Source organism: Enoplosus armatus, chromosome 13 (assembly GCF_043641665.1).
Source record: "Enoplosus armatus isolate fEnoArm2 chromosome 13, fEnoArm2.hap1, whole genome shotgun sequence".
Lineage (NCBI taxonomy): Eukaryota > Metazoa > Chordata > Actinopteri > Centrarchiformes > Enoplosidae > Enoplosus > Enoplosus armatus.
Genome location: NC_092192.1, coordinates 3,289,913 through 3,313,029, shown reverse-complemented (window position 1 = coordinate 3,313,029; position 23,117 = coordinate 3,289,913). Strand labels below are relative to the sequence as shown.

The 23,117-nt window shown below is 43.9% G+C and overlaps 1 protein-coding gene across 1 annotated transcript in view; it reads left to right on the top strand.

The window, feature by feature from the left end:
• Positions 1 to 13,694, top strand: part of klf8 (Kruppel like factor 8) — a 56,907-nt gene extending 43,213 nt beyond the window's left edge. The window contains exons 3-7 of the mRNA XM_070917318.1: positions 5,722 to 5,994; positions 6,093 to 6,327; positions 10,460 to 10,571; positions 12,610 to 12,749; positions 13,326 to 13,694. Of these exons, the coding sequence (XP_070773419.1) occupies positions 5,722 to 5,994; positions 6,093 to 6,327; positions 10,460 to 10,571; positions 12,610 to 12,749; positions 13,326 to 13,507 (942 nt within the window). The 3' untranslated portion in view covers positions 13,508 to 13,694. The remainder of the gene's footprint in view (positions 1 to 5,721; positions 5,995 to 6,092; positions 6,328 to 10,459; positions 10,572 to 12,609; positions 12,750 to 13,325) is intronic.
• The last annotated feature ends 9,423 nt before the right edge of the window (positions 13,695 to 23,117 follow it).

Genomic DNA, 23,117 nt, shown 5'->3' with positions numbered 1-23,117 from the left:
TCCTCTCATCCTTCTCCTTCTCTTCACCTCCGCTCTTCCATCCTCCCTTCACCTTTAACACATACAGTCACAGTATTGTTTGTCTCACCTCGGGACCTATTGATTTCTTCCTGTAGAAAAAGCAGTGACATAGACTGAAAGCCTATTAGGCTTCAGTGGAATTCTGTTTTTTACTCTGTGTGTTTACTGTTTTGTAGAAGTCTTTTTACCACTCAGGATCATATTCTCTGCCAAAGGCCAGCAAGGGTAGTGTTACCAAGTCTGTTGTTGGTCCCTTCTGGCACCATCTGGGCAGCAACTTTTGGCCCGTTTCCACCGAAAAGCCAGGAACTAAAAGCCAGTTTTGCATGTACCAGAAGAACCGTGAAGATTAGGAATATTACACTTTTTTTCAGCCAACAACACGTTGTCATGTGCATGACTGTGATGTTTGAATGAATGTAGGAACGGAGATGTGCAATGGTAGAAAGGCTAGTAGAGAGAATCTGCTTTTGTCTAGTTATTTTTCAGCTTTAGTGCATAAAATAGGTTTTTGTTTCTCCTTTTCGCTTTCTGTTTCTGATTAGTTTGTTTAAAATGACACACTAACTAATCTCTATACTCGCTGCAGTGCTTCTTTACCCTCTGAGTGATGCTGTAGACGTGTAGCGGTGATCAAAGCTAGTCTTTGACCAGTAATTGAAGTGCAGCGCTGCAGACTGCACCTATTAGTTCCTGGGCCATTAGAAAGTCCCACCCCCAAGAGGAGGGACTTTATGGGAAGCAAAACTTCCCATAAACCGAAACTGAAATTGGTTACTGTGGTTTGTACAGAAAAAGTAATAAGTAATCTAAACAAAACAGTTTGTGGAAGTGTTCAGAGACATTTGTGAATAGCAAGACCTGCTACTTAAACTGTACCCAACATTGTTTTAACATTGGTCAGTCTTCTCTTTCACTTGCTGAGGCTTGTATGTGTGAGATTATAACATTCACTAGCAGTCTGTTTTAAGGCAGTTTCTTAGGGAGCAGACTGTAAAACTCTATTGAAAATGCATCATTAAAATGTAACTTCTTAATGTGAAGCTGTGTCATAAATAAAGTATGTGGCTGCTGACAAAGGAGTGTTGATTGGTCCTTCAGTGCTGCCATATTAATTGTTAGGCCTACTTGTTAACCCTGTGTTAAAGTGGCACAGTCACTTAACAAAAGAAAACCTAAACCCGCTGTGTGACGCAGTGACCTGGGTCAGCCTGAGGCTGCGACCAAACTGGGAGAAGGATGAAATCAAAAGGCTGCTCCTCTCTGATGAAATGATGAATGCTCTGGATATTGTGCCATAATTATACATTATACTGTACCATGTAAATAGCCGTCTGTGGGCACATAAGGTCAGTGATAGCAGAGCTCTGTTGCTACCGTAAATCACTCATTACCTTGTCTGCATGAGATCCAGTGTAGTAGAGTACAGCACGATTAAAGTCCTCTGGACAGATTATGTCTTCCTCTCTGCCTGGCTTTGTCACCACTGCAGTCACAGCTGCTACCCGCTTCCATTCAAGTTAGAGATCACATGAATTAACTGCAAGGCGAAGACTGGGTGACCCATTTTATGGTGGAGCAGTTGAACTGAGAAGAGCAGGGGGGAGAACGGGAGTACTCCACTGCAACACGTCTGGCTCAGCGAGGGGTTTTTCATGTTGCATTCAGACGCGTTGAGTTTATTGTTTTAAGGTGTTCCAGCCCTGGCAGATTGTTGTGATGGTTTCAGAGACAGTTATTTTATGGCCGTGTGCCTCACAAACAATGCAAATAAATTTCACTTCAGGGAGAGTGAAAGGTTAGGTATGTGCGTTCAAGTGAAGTTTGGTTTCTTGCCTTTGTGTGGAAACAAACAAGACGGAGACAGAGGGTCTGTGTGCTGATATATTCAAATTGCCTAACCATTGAACTGACAGTGTTGAATTGTGGTGAAATGCCTGTAACTAGTAATTTACTTAATAAAGACAACATGTTGCTGAGGTTGTATCACCTTTGGTACTTAAAATGGGACTCAAAACATCTCTTAAGCTCACAGTTTTGAACTTGCAGAGTAATTGCCATTCAAATATACTTCTTGTTTTATGAACTAATATCCACTTCAAGGACAACTGCATCTTCAGAGCATAAAGCTGCTGGCTGAGGTGGTCTGTGTATTCCTAACAGACGCGATTTGAGTGTTCTTCTGTTTTTGGGGCATTTTGACGTGGAGGACCAGATTGGACGGACTTTTGACACTTGAACAGCAAAAGTCTGGACATGGCCTCAGCTTTTCCTCTCTGCTTTGGTGAAATCAAAACGTAAACACTGAAAATCACTGGGTCAAAATTAACCATATTTGGGCCAATATATCACCAAGGCAATACTGGGTTAACTTTAGCTGTCCGACAGTGTGTTGTTTAGACCCAGTGTTAGTGTTATTAGTTATTTTACTGTTATAATATGGTATGGTAAAGCTTAAATGTCATTTATTTGTTACAGTTTGTTAATAATATGTGTATCCTAACCTGCAGTTTTTAAAGTCATGTTTTATATATGTGACATTTTTAAAGGTGAAAATAACCATATTTTACTTTGGGTAAAAAAAACAACAGCAATATAAAACTAACATTAATACGGGGCCAGAACAACCCATTGATATTGAGTGAAGTTAACCCAGGATGAATGAGCTGCTGTACATCCTCCTTTTTAAGCTAATCACTCTGTCCTCATCTCAGAAAGTTTCCCTCTTTCCATCTTCTCTCGTTTTGTCTTCCTCATTCTGTCTTGCAGGAGTCCAGTGAGGTTTTTCTTTTCTTTTCTTTTTTTTTTCTAGTGGAGATCAGCCTCTTCTTCTGGGGATTTTGCAAAGAGTTGTGGGTTTAATCTGAGCAACCGTGAAAAGAGGAAATGAGGAGAGGAGAGGGGAGGAAAAAAACCCAGAAGGGAATGGAGGAGAATAGAGAAATACAAGAGTGAGTGGGTGGAATCGAACGAAGCCAACGAGGGGATGAGAGGGTGAGGTGAGAGGAAACGAGGGTGTGGTTGATGTGAAGAGCGAGAGATGCTGGAGGGAGAGACGGGGGTGTGGGAGAGAAAGGTGAAAGGGGTGTGGTCATGACGGAGGGAGTGAGAAAGAAAATAAAGAGAGGAAGAGGTGGGGGTGAAGTGATGGAAAGATGAACAGACTGGGAGGGGAAGGGAAGGGAGTTGGTGGTGGGTGGGGAACGAGTGGAAAACATGGAGTCAGCTGATAGCTCCCAGTTTCCATGGCAACGCTAGGCCTTTCCCACCCACTCTCTTTCACTCTCGTCTCTTTCTCTCTCCTCTGCCTCATCCACTCCCTCACTACTTTCACACTTCATTTTCTTTTCAGTTTGTTTTTTTGTTTTTTTTTGTGGGGGGGGGGGCTGTCTCTATAATCATGTTCTGGCTCTGCTTCCTTCTCCTTACTGATCTCCCTTTTTCGTCCTCTTTCCCCCCTCATCTCCTCTCGCTGGCTTTCCTTTCCTTCACTCCTTTCCTCTCCTTTCCGCCTATTATAGAGCTCCTTAAATTCCTCCTTTCCTCAGCCAAGTTTGGTGCAGGGTCTGTACTCGTGTTTGTTTGTTACATGTTGCTCCCTCTTTCCTTTCCTTTCCTATTTGCCCTTAAGAGCTCCTTAAATTCCTCCTTTCCTCAGCCAGGTTTGGTGCAGGTTCTATCTGTGTTTGTCTTTTGTTATGTGTTATCAAAGATGAATTAAAATAGAGAGGATGAACATCACATTAGAAGCACAATACAGGGTGTTCTTGGACACACGATTAAGGAGAGAAAATGGTTCCTCCTCATACCAGCATTACGTATGAATTTAAAAATCAGTCAGTTATTCACTAAGATTATCTATCACAAGCATTTTTCATGGTTGAAGAAAAGACTCAAACGGTTGCCTGGAATGCCAAAAATCATTCTACGTGTTAAATGTGACGTGTAATTCTTTAAAACATGCAAAACCACCGCTATGCTCGATAAACGGTTATTTGCATATCTGATGATGGTGGACTGCAGGAGGATGTTTACCAACCTTTTATATTTGTGCCTTCTTCCACCGTCACACAGCCCAGCCTCCAGCTGAACTGTGTGACCCGATAAAAGGGCGTAGCGGAGTCTCCACCCTCTCCTCCTCACCCAGAGCCAAGCTACGCTCAGCTGAACTGGACGGAGGCCAAGTCCTAGACTGGAGGCTCGCTGCTGCTCCCTCTTTCACTTTTCCTCTTTTTTCACTCTCTCTCTCTTAGTCGGTACCAGTCTCTCTCTATGCCCGCCCAGCCCTCCTCTCTCTGTCTCTCCCTTTCTCCTCCACCCCCCCACCATGTCCCACACAGCCACCATTGTTCCCTGTGCTTTCGAGCCACATGGCAGCTGAGCCCTGGGTGGCTGCAGAGGCGAATGGGGTGCTCCGCTCCTCTGAGGAGAAAACTAGAGCGTAACACGAAGAAGCCTGATGCAAGTTACATGAAAGCATGGATCCAAGATGAAGCAGGTCCTCAAAGCAAGCGCAGTCGGTCTTAATGGATTGAAAAACGAGTTCACGTCTTGAAAGATGTGCAGGATGTTTAGGGTTGAGCTGCTTTTAGAAGTGTTGTTCCACACTTTTAATTCTACCTTCAATATTCCTGGACAGAGAAACGCAGGAGTCTCATGAATGATTGAACAATGTGATGTGATGTCATCCCTCATTTTCCACCAGTTTGTTGTGGCTGACGGTTCTAAATACTGTAAATGCTCTAAAAGACACCCATGAGCTTCAGCAGCAGTTGTTACGGAGAGAAAAGTCCAGTTAGTGAGGCAAATCAGAGCTGTGGCAAATTCCAAATGATTTGTTTTTGCAATTGTTAACAAAACATTGTGCGATAGTTGCTGATTTCATCCACTGTTGACCCAGAATCTCAACGTGAGCAGTTTGAAATCGCTGAAAATTGGATCAGATGTAATCTTTAGCTTTCCCTGGCTGTTAGCGGCACATCCAGCAGAACTGTAACTCTGTGACCGAATGTTTTGTGCTCAAATGCACCCTGGGACTTGTAGTTAAACAGATGCTTCCTAAACATGATGGTTCTGACTGTTTAACCAGGAGGGTTTCTTGTTGATCCAAGCCTTGAAGTAAAATGAATGGGACGTCTTTGGAACCCATGACATCTGAAGTAACTTCCTCCTACTTTGCACCTCTATAATATGTATGAATGTGTGTTGGCATTATGTCCATTGCCATGTAACAGCCAGGTGACTGTGTCCCAGGCAGAGACAGTTGTTGCTGTGTTTCCCTTGGCGGTGTGTCTCCAGCTCAGTCTCACTGCACAAGAGAAAAACAATGAAATGGTTTCTGTTTGGCTGGATTGTGTTTCTCCTGCTGGCTTTTCAAACAATAAAGCTGCACGCGTTGGCATTTCTTTTTGGAAAGCTCCACTTAACTGTGATTACATCTGTTTAATTAATGCATCGGTTAGCCAATAAAATGAGTCCTCTGCTGTCCTTTCAGAATAGAAAATGTGATTGAGTTGACTCTGCGAAGTTCAGGAGTCAGTGTGTAAAAGCTGGAATAAGATCTGCCTCACCCTGATGTGAGGAGTCACCAACCAGCTGAAGGATTTCAGAGGAGCATAATGGTGTTAATGCTCTTTTAGGGGCTTTTCTATCCTGTACAATCAGCTTTCTAAACTTCTCTCCTTTTCCTCTCCTCTCCAGCAGGCAGACGTAGGTCACGACTGCTCGCAGCCAACAGACCTGAAGGTGAAGACGGAGCCGCCAGTTTGCAAGACGGAGCCCTCTTCGCCCCAGCCGTGCCCCGCCGAGGACCAGACCGAACCTGTTGACCTGTCGCTCAACAAGCCCCGCTCCTCGTCGCTCCCTGCCTCTACAACAAGCACCACAGTCAACCCTGCACCCAGCGGTGCCGTGACCCAGCCCAGCCTGTCGGCCACACCAGTCCCCTCTGGGTTACAATCGATAGGCTCCATGGTAACTACAAAGTCCCACCTTCTCCATTGAAGCTGTTGAATAGTGTACACAGGAGGGTTATAGCGACCGATCATATTCCCCTCCTCTTGCCCCTCTAGGTCCTCTCTCCAGGCTCCATCTTGGCCACTCAGGGCGCCGGGGGCCAGCAGATCCTTCACGTCATCCATACAATCCCCTCGGTCAGCATGCCCAGCAAGGTGGGCCAGCTCCAGACCATCCCTGTGGTGGTGCAGTCGCTGCCTGTTGTCTACACCACCATGCCTACTGACGGCGTCGCCACGGCAGCCATTACAGTGCCGCTCATAGGCAGTGATGGGCGCTCAGAAGGATCTGGTGAGTGGTACAAAGAAACACACCAAAACACACAAGAATATAGATTAAAAACACAAATAAAAAACACAAAAAGTCCAAACCATGCTGACCGTGTACTGTGTGTCAAAACAGCCTCCATTACTTTCTATATAAATCCAAACACCAGCTATTTTCACCCTCAGTAGGCCTCTTAACCTTGACTTCTCTTGTCAAGTGATGGCGCCTCTTTCTCTGAGCCACACTTCCAGCTATTTAAAAATAATATTTAAACATATATTAAGATGCAGAGGTCGACTCTTCAGGTGAATAGTCAACAGAAACAAATGCAAAGGAGTCGTGCATCCAGGGCATGACGTCAGCCTCACAGTTTATGAGACATAATATATAACATATAAGGGGTGTCCTTGACGTGCTGGTGCCTCAACTGATGCACATCACATGATTTTCTTCTAGTTCTGCTTTTACTGCTACGATGCTGTTGTGTGCTGTTGCCTCAGTTTAGCACCAATCATATCATCAAACTCTGGGTCGGAAGGTGTTTTGAGTCACAATGAAACAGCATTTTCGAGCATCTTTCTTCCTTTTAATGTCATTTGTATCATGTTGAATCAGGATGTCGGGACGGTGCACAGCACTGGGGGTGGTTGTCTGAAATTAGCAGTTAGGAAAAGGAAGGCAGTTTGAGATGGTTGTTAGATTACTAGACCTCTCCTCTGCTCTTCGTTTTATCTTTCCAGCTCTGACTGTCACACCCGCCATTGTTCTAACATGGTTCTGTCACTCTTGCCCACACTGTCATTTACGGGGAGCTCTCGGTCTCGGAGGAGCACAGTGTGTCTCTCGAGGGAGATGGTGTGTGTTCGTGGTTAGTGGTATGTTAGACTTGCCGCCTGTCTGCCTGTCTATCTTTATCGTGCTGGAAGCTCTCCATATGTGCCAGATGATTGATATTCCCTCTTAAATGAGGAAACTCGTGGAAAGAAAGATGTTGTAGAAAAATGTTGCTGACTGAAATGCATCTGTCATGCATTTTGGTAACAGCTGCTTCCATCCTCTAATATTTTGTAAAGGAAAGTCTCTACATGTGTCATAAATCAGTATTTTTCTGAGTAGGTAGATGAACAGAAGGTTGCTGAGTAACTAATAATAATAATTACTAGTCTGTCATTTTTTAACTGAGCACGTATTCAAACAAGTTCTGCTCCTCAAACGTCCCGACTTTCTCGGACAGTAAGATTAATCAGTGTGTGAAAAGGTGATCACTACCGAAGAAGTGGGGAAGTCTTTATATGGAAGCACTCTCTAACGTCAGAGTTTGTCCTGCTGTCGTCATGTCAGGAGTGCCTTAAATGCAATCCGGTCGATTCGCGTTAAACGTCGAGCGGAGAGGTTAAAGGAGGCGTAATCCATCCCTGAGTAAACACGAGGGGAAGCTCCACGTTTGCTCAGGCAAGCTGGCAAAACAGGCCTCCACCCCTTTGACAAACTGCAGTAAAGTCCCTCCGTGAAGTCAGCGTAGTTCACCTTGGTTTCTAATCCAAACCAGCGTGGCCTCGACTCAGGAATGTAAACGAGGGAGGCAGTGACTCTCGGAAACGTCTGGAAGGATCTCCAGCGCACACAAACTGGCCTGAAGATGCTCTCGCACTGTTCACGTCACTGTGCACACAACAGTAATCCAAGTAAAAGAGCAATATCTTTATTTGACAAAATGCTAATTTACTGTATGTTGGGTCTGGACTTCTACGTCAATGCTTGAGGAGATGCAACTTGGGCCTTATTTTGTAGATTTGATCATCATTTTCAATTGATGTGATGACAACATCACTGCAGCCCATCGGGGCAAGAAACAGGCAGGTTGTGAACAAGCCAGCAGTTTGAACAGATTATCTAAACCACTTTATTTGGGGGTAAAGCTTGAAGTGAATGCACCTAAAATGTTGATAGTTAGCAGGAAGTTGGTCTGTTAACTGTGATGGATGTTTAAAAAGGGACATTTGGGTTCTAATTTTATTGTTTGCCTTTGTTTTCTCTTTCAAGTACGTTGGCTAACTGGGCTGGGGGTTTGATTAAAACTTGTTTCCTGCCACGCCTGATTTCTTTTTAGTAATATTGCTGTGTTCCCAGAACTCAAAAATGAACTTGGGGAACTACAATGAAAGGAATGACGAGTTAAATTATGAAACTACGACTCAACTTGTAGTAAACTTTCAAAAGCGGTGTCAGTATCATATTTACTGGCCGGTCTTTATCCTTTATATCAAAAGGAAACCAGATGTGTCAAGAACAGCATGATCTCACTCATACAGTAGCTTACAGTTAGCACCGTCTCCTCAGAGGGATCGTTCAAGTGTCTCCAAAACTAATGTAATCTAATATCATCTAATCTTGCGAGCAGGGCCGGGTGGACTCTGAAGGCTCAGTTGTCAGCGAAGGAGCCGCCCGTCCTCATAGCCCACGTTGAAATCCTGTTTGGATGCTGCCTTTCATAGCCCAGGAGTGCTGTACAACACTGAAAAGAGAAACAGAAACAAAGAGTGAAGATGTGAGCCAGACGAGGGGAGTGAGGGAGGGAGGGAGAGAAGGAGATGGGAACTTTGATATTGTCTTCCTGTACCTGCAAAGCGAACAAGCAGGAGGCAGCTGTCATTCGCTGTTCATGTGCTGTGGTGGTGTGTGGGAGGAAGAGGAGAAAGAGGGCTGGATAGGTAGACGCAGATGGAGGAAGGGAGTGAGACATGGGTGGGTGAGGTGGGGGGGGGGGGGGGGGGGGGGGGGGGAGTATGCTGCAGGGGTGAGGAAGGATGAGGAGGAGAGGGTGCAGGGGTCGAGAGCAGAGGAGATGGGTCGTTTTGCCTTTGAAAAAGGAAGGCTGCTATGGCGGAGGGGTGGGGGTGGCTTAATTGTCTCCAGAGACAAAGAACACGTCTTTTGGTGTGTGACCCTCTCCATACCAACACACACACACACACACACACACACACAGATATTCCACCCAAATTCCTTGCGTCACCCTTCCAGCCGCCCCACCCCTCCCCGCTCTCTCCAGGCTGGGTGGACTTTGAACAGTATGGCTGCCACATTCCTGCAAATAGAGGAGGGGAGGAGGGAGGAAGGGGGGTCACCAGTAATTTGCACTTTTGTTTTCATTCATTATGTTTTTTATCTTTACGGATAAATTGTTGTGTTTGCTCATGTTGTGTTGTCGGCTTTGGTGATATTGTTTCTGATGAGCAGCAGTCAAATTGTGAATTTAAGGGAAAAAGAGAGAGAGAGTGATGGAGGACGAGAGAGAGAGAGAGAGAGAGAGAGCTGATAGTTAGCGTCACTATGAGTGACCTCTGTCACATACGTGTTTTCATTTGATTGTTTGTATAAAACTTTAAATATCATCACTGATAGCGGACTTCTACCGGAGACAACAGGTCGTGTTCCAGCTGAAATATCCAGCTCTCAACAGAAAATAGCTTGCGGACAATTAAAAACAAGACCACAGCTTAGAGGTGGTGAAAAGTATTTCTAACAGCTTGCCGAAACTTGACAGCCAGCGGAGGCTTCTGATAGCCTCGAGAGATTTGTCTTTTCCGTTAATTGCTAATTAGCATTGTCTTTGACTTCTACGGAATATTTTTCATTAGCATCTGTTCACATTGTCTTCCTCCTGCTATGACATTGTAAAAGGTTGTTGACATGGGAGAGACAGAAAGAAAGACTGGTTTCACGAGACCTTTTCCTGTTAACAGAGAGTGAAAACTAAAACATGGTCAGAATTTGTGAAAGATGTAGAAACGAGGAGACGTGCAGAGAAATCCAGCATGGGGTTTGGCCACAAATTTGACCCATCAATTCTGCAGCCTAGTTTACCATACCTAAACACACACACACACACACACACACACACACACACACTAGAGCAAGTCTTTGTCATGCTAAATTGCTGGAATCCAGGCATCACTGTTAAGAAGTTATTAACCCCCTGCTGTTCTCTTCTGTGTTTTATCACCCCTCCTCTTCTTCCTCTGTTCTCTCCCTGTCTGTTCTGCTTCTTCAATTTCCTAATTTCATTCACTGATTCATCTCTTTCTCTGGGCCACTCACGCTCTCCATCACCCTTCCTCAACCCCCCCCCCCCCCCCCCCCGTCCTCTCTGCAGTTCGTATTAAACCGGGTTCAACGTCTCCGGTGGAGTATCAGAGTGACAGCGACGCAGAGAGCGGTACAGAGTCTGGATCGGCCTCCCTCAGTGCCCAGAGCCTGGACGCCGGGTGAGTCCACCTGCACCTGCATGAGTTTATATACATGAGTTAAATATGGGACACACTGGTGAGCATTAGCATGTAGGTGATGCAGTCCAGATTGCTGCAACTGCGGAGGAAGGAAATGCGAATGTATAGCAGGTTGTAGATCCGCACCGATCTGAGTAGATTTGTACATTTACTGGGCAGCAACTTCAGTTTGAACATTTGACAAACTACCCTTGTCTCCAAACTGAGTTCACTTTTTTATGTGTTTGACGAAAAGATATTCAGTTGATCAGTCCAGTTTATGTCAGTGAAACAAATTAGGCTGATTTCCTTTATTACAATTTATATGCAGTTCCACACATGGGCAGTAGGTGTATTTTGGAGGGAGCCAGGCTAGCTGCTTCCCTCTGTTTCCAGTCTTTATGCTAAGCTAAGCTAACCGCATCCAGACTCCAGCTCCGTACATAACGCACAGACATGAGAGTGATATCAAATTTCTCATCTCGCTCGGAAATAAAGTGACAAAAATGTCGAACTAGTCCGACGATGGTTCATGCTTCTCCGATGACATCCATTATAAATCAGACACCAATAAAACGGTTGACAGGACATACAGTAAATATCATAAACCATGCGTGATGTAATCTCAGTGTAAAGTCCATGATACGAGGCGGCAGGGAGAGAGACACTAATACGCAGCAGGGCTTCTGGGAAATGAAGTCTTTCTGTGGATCACCTCCCTCCCTTGCAGCCGCCTGACTAATTACATTATTGCAGCGCTGCTGTGACTGGACACTTATATAACCTTATATAACCCTCTGTACAGCCGAACACACTGGAGACACCCTGGCTGCATCACAGGGAGACAAGTGTGTGTGTGTGTGTGTGTGCATGCTCAGTACACACTTCATAACGTAGGACATTTGGTCCTCTCCAGGAAAGTGTGGACACATAAAAGGTTGTTACTTGTAAGGGCTGCAGGTTAGTGTGCAACTGAAGGCTCTTATAATATGTGTTTGTGTGTTTGTGTGTGTGTCTGTCCAGTGTGTTTATTAGTAAATCAGGACAGAGCTCCTGCCACACCCAGTGGGTGAGGCCTCCTGACTGTAACTGAAACTCTGGGTGTGGACGTCAACGGTTGGCTTACTGCTGTAATCTGTGTGTGTGTGTGTGTGTGTGTGTGTGTGTGTGTGTGTGTGAGGGACACTGAAAGAAAGAGAGAAAATGTTTAATAGAAACAAAGTGAACAAGTGTGTTTGTGTTTTTTGTGAGGAAGATTGTTTGTGTGTGTGAGTGTGTGTGAGTGTGTGTGTGTGTGTGTGTGTGTGTGTGTTGCTGGGCAGGCCTGTCCCGTCCCAGAACAGGAGTGTTAACATGGTTTCGTAATTCAGTTTGCCGTCACACCTCCTTTATAAATGGAAGATTTTTTTCTTCTTCAAATCAACTTTATTTACATCCTGATCATCAAATGAATATAAAAAAATCTGATAAAATCAGAGTATCAGAGTACAGACAGACGGGTCGTTGACATCAGAATATGAGTTTGGTCTAAGAGGGAGGAGGGCGAGAGGGGGGGAGAGAATGAGCGTTTAGTTTGTCAGATCCTCTCTTTTGTTGGAAGGAAAAAGGGGCATAAAAAATGGAAGAGTGAGAAGATAAGAAGGAGGAGAGAGATCTTCACTGAGGCTGAAGCTGTTGTGCAGTGTGTCATGTGACTCTCTGACGCCCCCTGGTGGCCCTGATAGCACTCTCAAAAGCACCTGAACCTGATGAGAGGTGTCTCGTGAATGTAGTACTACAGGTCATAAAATGAAAAACTGGTTCAGATTTTATGATGTCGCGTCCATCTTAACGTAATATGGAGTACAATGACACAGTGATGGCCCACGGCAGGAAAGAAGTGCAATTCATTTTAATTAACTAAATGAACTCAAACATTGACAGTTTGAATAGTAATTCTCTCAGAAAGTTAGTGTCCTCCTTCAGTGTCTTGATCCGCATCACTCACTCCTTCCTTCCTTCCTTCCTTCCTTCCTTCCTTCCTTCCTTCCTTCCTCAGGTCGGTGATGGACTTAGAGCCCGTCGATCCAGATTCGCCGGACATCAAGAGGAGGCGGATCCACATGTGTGACTATGAAGGCTGTAAAAAAGTGTACACCAAGAGTTCCCACCTCAAAGCCCACAGGAGGATACACACAGGTGAGCAAAACAAACGCAACAAAATCTGTCCAGGTTTAAAGGAGCAGTTCACCCTAAAATGAAAACATCGCTGTTCACTGACCATCAAACACAGAGAGTGAATAGTTTTCTTTTTCAGGTTTCCCAACAATTTAACCCTCCCCAGTCCTCATTCAAAAACTGAAAGGTCACTTAAACAAATAAAAATTAAAACGCCCTAAGATGTGATTGGTTCATTGCATTGAGGTGATTTTTTTGGTAACGCAGAAGAATGTTTGCACAGACTGGAAGAGGAGAAGAAAGTCAGTGTTTGGCTCCTAAAAGTTCATAAAAACATCACATTTTACTGAGCGGTTTGTGTAGCAGTAGTATATACATTCATACATATACATTCAATAATGACACAGTGAAAAAAAGAGGCAGAGAGACCTACTGAGCTGAGTTGGGAATTCTGGGAAATGTAGTAGATACAACAGTAGTACAAACCGAAGCAGGATAACATTGCGAAACATTTAGTTTCCACCAGTATCCCAACGTTCCTCTTCCTCCCCCTAACTCTTGTCCTCGTCTCCTGCCCCCCCCCCCCCCCCCCCCCAGGAGAGAAGCCCTACCACTGCACCTGGGAGGGCTGCACCTGGCGCTTCGCCCGCTCCGACGAGCTGACTCGACACTTCCGCAAGCACACGGGGATCAAACCTTTCCGCTGCACCGAGTGCGACCGCTCCTTCTCCCGGTCCGACCACCTCTCCCTGCACCGCCGCCGCCACGTCATGATGTGAACTCTGACCCCCTTCCTCCCCCGAACACCCACAGCTCCCCATCAGCCTCCTACCCCTCGACATCTCAGAGTCCCTCACAGCACATCTTGTACCAGTGCCCCCCACCCCACATGAACCTCTGCTACTTCCTGTTTCCATTCTCACCTCTGCCCCCCCCCCACATCAGCAGATAAAAAAAGGCACTGTACCTCCTTCCTCCTCCTCCTCCTCCTCCTCCTCCTCTTCATCTTGAACTCACAGGAATATCAGGAATGTGTCTGTGCGGTTGTGTGTGTGCGCAGTGGAGGTTAGGGGATTTGTACTGCGTGTGTTTCAACACATCATCATCATCATCATCATCACCGTCCACCCCAACAGCCCTCCCACCCCAAAATAGTCCCCTCCCGACACAACACCACCCGTCACGCAAGAAAGAGAAGGATGGACTGAAGGACATCCGTCAGCAGGGACGTTCATCCATCCATCCATCCATCACATGCATCCATCCATCCACAGGAGAGGAGGAAGAGGAGGGGACAACAGGAGGAGGGACGTGCGTATTGTCTTTGAACTCGAACAGAAAGGGAATCTGAAGCGGGACGTCACTTCAGCTGCCTTTTTCTTTTTCACATTATCATTTCTGTACATATCCAGAGTTGGGAAGTTATGTGACTCCAAAACTTCATATTTAATGGAGTTTTGGTGACAAATAGTCCCCTTTCTCCACCGCAGGAACTTTTCCCAGGGTCCTTTGGAGGGACTCATGTCCTTTACCTTTCTTTTTAACTTTACCATTTTGACCCGAGGAACCATGGCAACATTGTTGATCTGATCAAAGAATTAGCGAATGAGACTACAAAGGTTTGGTACTCAATCGGTGCTAAGGACACATTTCAGTTGGTTAAAATTAAATTCCCAGCTCCGATCCTCGGCACGTAATTCCTGAGCCCAGAAAAGGTCCCTGTTATTCGGGAAGTGCTCTCTATCTACTATGTAGCAGAAATAAATAACCATAAAACACCTTTGCGAAGTCCAGTCAAAAGTCACAGTCAGTCAACTACGAATTGGACTTATTTGCCGAATCCTCAGAGTTTTCCAGATGCAGCGGAAATGTGCAAAAGGGACTCTAAGTTCTTGGTACTGTTTGGAAATTATACCAATTTGTGGTCACAATATTTGGATAAATGATTTCCTAAACTGTAAAGGATCACGAAAGAAGTCGAGGCTTCCCTCCTCTGTGCATATCAGTGTATGAGTGTGTGTCTGTCGTGAGCAGCTGGAGTGACGTCAAACATACATTTCCTCTTTGGCAAACATCTGTCTGAGGCTTAGATATAAAGGTAGTTATAAGGTATTTTGTCCCCCCCCCCATCACCCTGCAGCCCCCCCCCCCCCTCCCCTGGTACAGGGAGCTACAAGACTGTGAACTTTATAAAGATTCATTTGTTTTCATTGTATCAATCACATTATTGTCGTTTGCGTGTTCTCCCCCAGCACACACCCTTGTGATTCTTCTTCGATAACAGTATTTGCTTTTTAATGCGTCGTTGTTGCTGTCGTTTTATGAAATAAGGCCTTCAGTTCTGTCTCTCTTTTTTTTTTCTTCTCCTTCTTTGCCAGGCGCTCTTAACAGAACGGCACCGTTTTTTTAAAATGATTTCAGATCCTTTTGTTGCGTTCTGAGGCTGTGAAAAAGACTGAGGAGATACAAATAGTTTGAGATTACAAGTAAAACTCTCGCGCAGGGAATAGGGGAGCTTTTCAGAGTGTGTGTTTTTTGCGTGTGTTGTTTGTGTGTGTGTGTGTGTGTGTGTGAGTGTGCATGTTTTGAGACAAACACATAATCAGAATTTAAGATTTTTACGAGTGTGTGTTCCGGGCACTTGTTGTTCTTTTACCTCTTGCCCGTTGAGCCTTAATAACCGAAGTCAATCTGTAAGGGCGAAACCAGAACCACTGATGGAGGACGTCTGGCCAGAGATCAGCTGTGAGTCTCCATTCATGAAGACGTAACAGTTTTTACCTGATCTTTGCAGCGTTGGCTTGTTTTTCTCATTGATTTCTGTCCTTGTGTTTTAGAAGTTAAAGGTGCTACGTGTGGAACTTTTAAAGTTTTAATTTTAATTCTGAGACTAAATGTCCTTGTAAACAGACGAGACTGTTGCTGGGAAGCCTGTCAGTCTTTGCAGGCTTCTGCTCAGTATTTCACATTGTGAGCCACCGGGACAGCAATGGCAGGAAATCTGCTGGATTACTTACTAATAATGAAGAGGGCGCTCCAGAGCAAGCAGATCCAAAGCTTTTAGAATTTGTGATGATAGCAGAAGTTAAGGAAAGGACATTATTGTCTTGATTATGGAAAATGTGGTCTTCATTTTGAGAAGTTGTAGCAGTGACAGTCTCATTTTCCAAATTTTTTAACAACAGAAAGCACCGAAAACGCCTCCCGTCAGCCACTTATAGTGATCATGCCTAAACACCCAACAATGTAAACGCCACTTGCACTGGTTTCATGGCCTTACAACACCCATGGAGCAGCAGGACAAGTAAAATCACAGTGGCCAGGCCGTCTGTCAGTGGTTCTGGGAGAAACCAGGCACTGTGTCGGGCCGTCAGGGTCCGTAGTGCCTGCGATTTAAACCATAGGGAAACTAAGCGCTCTCCTCACTAGCATTTCTAACAGGGTCGGGCTCAATTCTCTTTCAACTGATTCAACTCCCAATAACTTCTTGTTTTGTTGTCTGAAACCTTCCTGACGTAGCTCCCCTGATGTCTGCGCTGAAGTCCAAATCTAAATCAGTACATTTTTAACAGATTTAGACAGTTGGAACAGGATCGAGCCCCTAACCCTGCCCTCTAACCCACGGTGTCCATGTCTTAAGTGGGCTGTTTTTTCAGCTCCTACTCTGGACTGAACTTGATTATGCAACATAACGCAGACCTCGCTCCAAGCGCTGTTCTGAACTCAGTAGTAGAGCATTAGCTGGTAGTTGTACTGCTGATACGCAGCTCACATAGGTTGTAAGAAGAACCTTAAAGGGAGTTCGGGATGCGTAGAAGCCCGTGTTGTCCATCACTGAACAAAGCCGCCCCTGAAACTGCTTTCAGAACTCAGAAACTTGCGTAGTGAAGTCTTAAGCGAGGGGCTGAGTGTGTGATCGATGGCACACGCTTTTCACAATCCTGACGCGTCCCTTTACAAACAAAAAGGCAAGACACATTTTGCTTTGCGACGCTGTTCTCGTTTGCCATTCGGAGCCACTGTTGTTGTTGTCATTTCAAAAGCTAGTAAGCGAGAGCAAAATGTTACACATCTGACTTTTCATCGTATGATAACCGAGATGGACGTGCAGGCTTCCTGTGAGCTGAGTGCATGTCGTGAACAGGGCGGATTGTTGTTTGGTCTGCACGCTGCAAAACAAATATACATCTTTGCAAAGTCACTGAATCTGGTCGTGGGTTTTGATCCGACTTGATGAAGGATATTGTCAGTCATATCAAAAAAATAAACATTAAGAATCTGAACCACATTCAGTCTCTTGTTTAGAAGGATTTTCTTTTTCGCCGTGCAGAGCAATGTTCCCATTTCTCTTAACATCCCCTTCTGCTTCAACTAAAAAAAAAAAACATAGTTACTAAGCACATCTTTCTAGAAGAGTATATGCATTTGATTGCAATTTTTCTTTCTTTTGTAAACTGTTGATAAAGACATTAAGGACAATGACAAATAATTAAGATAAATCCATGTACATAAATGTATATAATCAAAAAGTGCAGAGTAAATGTAACGGGTGAATTTCTATTTTTAACACTGACTAGATAATGTGAAAAAATCTTTTTTTTTTCCTTCTTCCTTCTCTGTTGGTTTGATGATGTGTTTCATCATGTGTTCTTCTTTCTTTTCAAATCTAATACATTTGTTTCGTAGTTTCTTAAAAAAAAAAAATTGGTCCCACTTGTGTTGTGCACACTTGTTGCATGGAGAGTAGCCTTCTTGTTTTCTTATAGTGACGTTGGTGAGCATGTCGGTGTGTGTGAGACGGCGGGTTTCCCTTAACATTGATGACCTGAGGAAAAAAAAAACCCACATTGAAAATGATTAATTAGGGATCCATTTATTATTCTAACAGAGCTTTATATTTCTTCACTGGACCTTATTTAAAATATCACAAAAAAAGAAAACAGCCCGTGAAATGTGAGATTTAGTTAGTTTGGGTCAGAAAACGTTTTTTTTACACTCGAGCTTCAGGTCAGACAGGGCTGAAAAATATAGATGTTTTTGGTTGTTTCGGGCATGGATTTGATCTCCAACCTGTTACACACCTTGTTTTGTTAAAAGTAACAGGAAACAACCTATAGGCGCCTACAGAAATCCATTTTATTGCAGCAAAGTTTGCCCAGATACAAAATAGACAATTAGAATATGCTAACGTATTTTAATATAATGTATTGAAGGAGTAAAATTTTAGCACAGAAACCAAAATGTGTAATTCATGTGTAATTGGCTGATAATTCGCTCAGGTGCTACATGCTAAAACTTAAGCTACGGATTCAATACGGATGAAGCAGCCCTTCAAAATGTTTGTATTTACTTAGATGGATCCCAAGCCCCTTTATTTCTAGGACCTTTTACCCCACGAAGCACATGTATGTGTCATTATGTATCTGAAAATGATATTGACCCATCGCTTTACAAGCACATTGCTGGTGACCATCATAGCAGCAAAATTGATCTTTTATACACACACTAAAACCTCCAGTGTCACGCTGAGGACAGGCAGTTCTGTTGACGACGACCCAGACAAAGTCTCATCGCTGTGTTGCAGTTGTTGCAGGGAGACTGATGCATGTGTTCGTGTTTTTCCTGCTTCCTGTTGGTTTTTTGCGGTTTGTGCGAGCTTGTTTTCCCTTCGGTATTCTTCTAAATCTTCTGTTCATGTATAAAGCAGGAATGTTCACCAGTGAACGGGCTGTGAAACATTTTAAAAGAATTTTATCCCCACTGAGACCTTGACAGGATAGAGTTCATGTCTGAGGGTGACGTCGCTGACTGTGTCCGTCTGTGTGCGAGTGCCTCGACTCACCACCAATCACTTCCTCTGCAGATCAGAAATTTTAGGTATTTTCTATTGAATGCAGTAACTTATGGGCCAGTACTATATTTACTCAGTGCAATGCAGTTATCATTATAATAATACAATTATTAATAATATTTTTTTTTCTTTTTTTTGTATTTGTACAGAACAAATGTGTAAAGATCAGTGAGGAAAACGTGAGCTTTTTGATACTGTGACTCATGGTGTTTAAAAGTCAGTTTCTCCCTGTACAGTTGTGATTATTTCCCCCTTCCTCCCTTCTTCTTTTATAGAATAAAACATGTTTTTGGTGCAATTTAATGCCTGGTGTCTCTGTGTTGTTTATTATATTTTGCAGAATCCGTTGGTTCATCTGTGTTATTGAAGAGGTCAAAAGTCAAATGATAATGAAATTTAAGTCCTGAGAAAATGAATATAAGCAGAAATATTTTGTTTCAGAATGTGAATGAGATTTGGTTTTTATGTTTTTTATTTCTGTTGGACAGAAATAAAATCCAGGAACGCGAGACAGCAGGCAGATGTAATCTTGTGTTAGCATGCTAACATTTGCTAATTAGCATAGCATCAATTATTGTACAAATTAAGAAATTGACCTGATGATTGCGCTGATGGTGAGAAGACTCAAGAATTATTACTCAGACATCACACAGGAAGCAGATCATCTTTTGGAGTACAATACACTTGCAAGTTGGGATGTCCTCCACAGGAGGGAGCTCTGGAACAGATGATGGGAGGACACCTGAAGGAATCCCACCAGCGAGGAACAAGAGCCTGAAACAGCCCACTCAGGTAGAAGATGCAGCGGGTCAGCAGAGGTAAAGTCACACGTGTAAACACCAGCTTGAGTCCAAGTCCAAGTTAGTAGCAATAAGTAGCTCGTTTAAAATGTGAATTACTCTCTTTAAAAAAGTAAAAAAGTAAAAGGTTACGGAAAACTAGGTCTGCACAGGATCCTGTGTTTTAAATTCAGAGGGAGAACACTGAGATCAGACTAAAGTTAATAAATAAAAAACTTAATAAAGTGCATGAACAAAGTCATAAAAACATATTGTGTATGTGTGTGTTGGCTCTGAATGGCTCTTTGCCGTTTGCTCTAAATGGGTTTATTGGCTTCATGCAGTCGTGATCGGGCCAATCATTAACACACACAGCGTCAGTCGTTGGATTCAAACAGATTGAGGAGGAGACAGACGCACACCATATTAACGCAATAAGGAACAATACTTTGCTGTTTTGGCAAGCTGCATAACGATGTCACATTCCTGTTTCTGTTTGGCCACAAAAGCTGCCCGCAGAGTCCAGTGAAGGAAGTGTTGCCTCGCTCACAGAGGATCACTGGTCGGCACTAAGCTGAGTCTTAATTTGATCTTTAGATGTTGGTGTATAGTTTATGGACACACTGTGTAACTGGACAGATACAGTTAACGTGTGTTGCATCAGCTATCAGCAACCAAATCTAGGTTTAGTACAATAACTGCGCTTGTGCAATCGCTAACGACAACCCTCGTCAACACCACAAACTGTGTGTGTGTGTGTGTGTGTGTGTGTGTGACTCAGTGAACTTTAGAACAACTTAGTGCCCCACAGGGGTCCAGACCAGTTTCAAACCGCCTGCAGATTCACTGACAAGACGTGGATTCAAACGTAACTTAAACCACCTTGATCCCCATTTCTTTTAGCTCATATTAATTAACATTTTGGTGAGTTTGGACCATGAAACATAATGCAGAATTAGTCATGAGCAGGACCTGTTTGCACTGTTGGACGTGTCAGTGGATTAAAGTCATGATTGTTAGAAAGATCTGTTACTTATGAGGAGCGTCTTTTTTCTGTATTTAAGCAGATTTATGGACGTTTATCCACAATAGAGATATTAATATCCCCTCAGAGGTGTAACTCACTCTGAATCAAATAGTATTAGTACGATGTCTGTGTTTAGAATCGACTGAATTATGACTTTGAGGAAAAGGAGAGCAATTTGTATCAGATGCCGTGTCATTCAGGCACTAAGGGTTAATGCATCGATGGGCTACTTCTGGAAACATTTTCATTACTTCTGCACAGATTTGTTAATTACTTCATCACATGCATGTTAAACAACAAGGAGTTTTTAATGCTAAACAACACATTTATATTGTGTGAATTCTCTGAACTAACAAGGTGATGCTGCATGCATGTAGACAAGAGCAGCAGGGAAGGAGAGGGTGCTGCACGAAGAAGAGTTTCATGTCACCAAAAAGGGAAGCAGATGAGTCTACTGACTGACTTTAGTAGACTCTGTTGTACGGACACTTTAGAGATCAGTCCGCTCTCAGACAGAAAACTCCAGTCTAAGAGGACAGAAGACACATCACTTCATGAAAGGAAGTTTCCAACTGTCTGACTGACATCTCTCCTATCCCAAGAGATATTTTCATACTGCGTCTGTCCACAGGTCAATTAACTTGCAAACAGCGGCGATCGTGGATGATGGGGTTTCTTGAGGCCGTGTACATTTCTGAGAACATAAACATGTCCGACTGTGCGGCTAAAGCGCAGCCAGTGTAGACAGACAGAGCCGCGACTTACTTAAGATGTTTTTGTGCTGCCTGTGCAGTACAACCGCTACAGACAGGTTGCTTTGACATCATAATACAGTATAGACTTTGTGGTTTTGATGGGTCTTGTCCAAGCAGCTCAAACCGTGGAGCCTGAGCCACAGTCTGCAGGCTCTGTGGGGTGTTTTGACAGCTATGTTGGCTGGTTTCCCTTTTCCATCTTCTCAAATGTCTTCTGGGCACGGCACGATGTGCAGGCAGCTTTTGTCTGCAACACTTTGTCACAAATGTAAGCGGTTAAAACAACGCCTATACACAGTGATACCGGTCCAGCCACGCTGAAAAGAGACGTCGAAGCGGTTCACGCGGCGCTCTGTAATCAAAACAATCCTCACCTTGAATGCACTTTGACTGAGACAACTGAGAGATCTTGTTGTCCCGGTTCTGTCTGCTGTTACAGACCTGAGAGGAGGCGTACTACTCAGGCCTAGAAACACCTGCGTGGACTGAGCATATTTTCACTCTTGGCTGTGAAAGGTGGAAGCGTTGGCTTATTGAAAAAGCGTGGGTGCAATCAAGGAAACTGATTTTAAAACACATTGATGTTACAGTACCTGCTCATGTCACAGGGCGCCACTCCACCTGAGAGCTATAAAAAAATAAAGAATTGAAAGGGCAGGATGTCGGTGATGTACTGAACTTCAAATGTCATGTTACCCCTCTCTCCCCCGTCACCATAGCAACTGATATAACACCACGTGGATCAGATACAAGGTTATTTGTTAAAATGTACTGTAATGCAATGCCATGCTGTATCTGAGTTACTGCTGCTCAGCTGTTGTTTCACATCCTCTTGAATATATTCACATTAAAGAGAGAGGTGATGAAAACAACCACTGATTCAAAGTCTGCTTAAAACTTAACACATAGCTACTTATGGTCGCTGCTTAACATGTGTGCATGTGTTAAGCAGCGACCATCAGTAGAGTGGGATGGGTAGAATACCTACTGTATGCAGCAAGTGACGTACTGTGAATGTTTCCCCTTGTTTATCTTTTAATGACATGTTATCGGAGCAGGTACGTGCATCAACAACTTGCAGATATAACAGCTTTAAGAAGATGCAGGTTTTTGACTTTCGTATCGACTATTCAATCCACACCAAAGTCTGTACGTTCTTCAGCGCCGGATCCCCAGAGGGATATTTAACTCCTCAGAAAGGATTGCAGGCAGTGCTGCAGAATCAGTCAGACAAGTTTTAACAGGAGTTTTACTGCTGCGACTGTGGAATGAGCTGTGAGCTGTGCAGCCAGCTTCACCTGGCCCCCAGGTAAACGCTCAGGAGGCTGAGGCCAAAGAACCTGAACAGCAAATGGAAAAGCAACTGATTGTAGATAAACAGGTGAGTCATCTGGGTACCTGCAGGAGACAGCCTGTAGCACAGCTGCTGCCAACTTCAGTGCCCGTTCACTTCTGAAACACTGATCTATTTTTTTTCATACTTTAAAATCGAATGGTGGCCGAGACATTTCAGCCTCACTGTGGCGCTAGAGGAAGTCATTAGTATTCATCGTCTGGGAACCATAAATGTAAATTTTGTGCGAATCCACCCAGTAGATGTTGTGATATCTAACTGGAGTCAGTGGGATTCCTCCGGGGGCCATCAACGTCTGGACCATCCGACAGTTGTAGACTGGCCAATTACAAAATGCTCATATTATAACATTTCATTGTTGTATTTATTTATATATGTGAAATGTAGTTGACTGTTTGATCTGTAGCTGCTTGTTCCACCATGAACTTTAAGTCTTATACTTGGAACGAGTACAAAGACCACAGCAGAAGAGAATAGATTCACATATTTCTTGGTGATTCATAATGTATGTTAACAATGAAGAGACTAACAGCCTTGCACACGCATGCAGAGTACATTACGTGTTAACATTAAGGGCGTTGTCCCAGATGATGAGGGAAATCTCAGAGGCTCCGTGCTGAAAG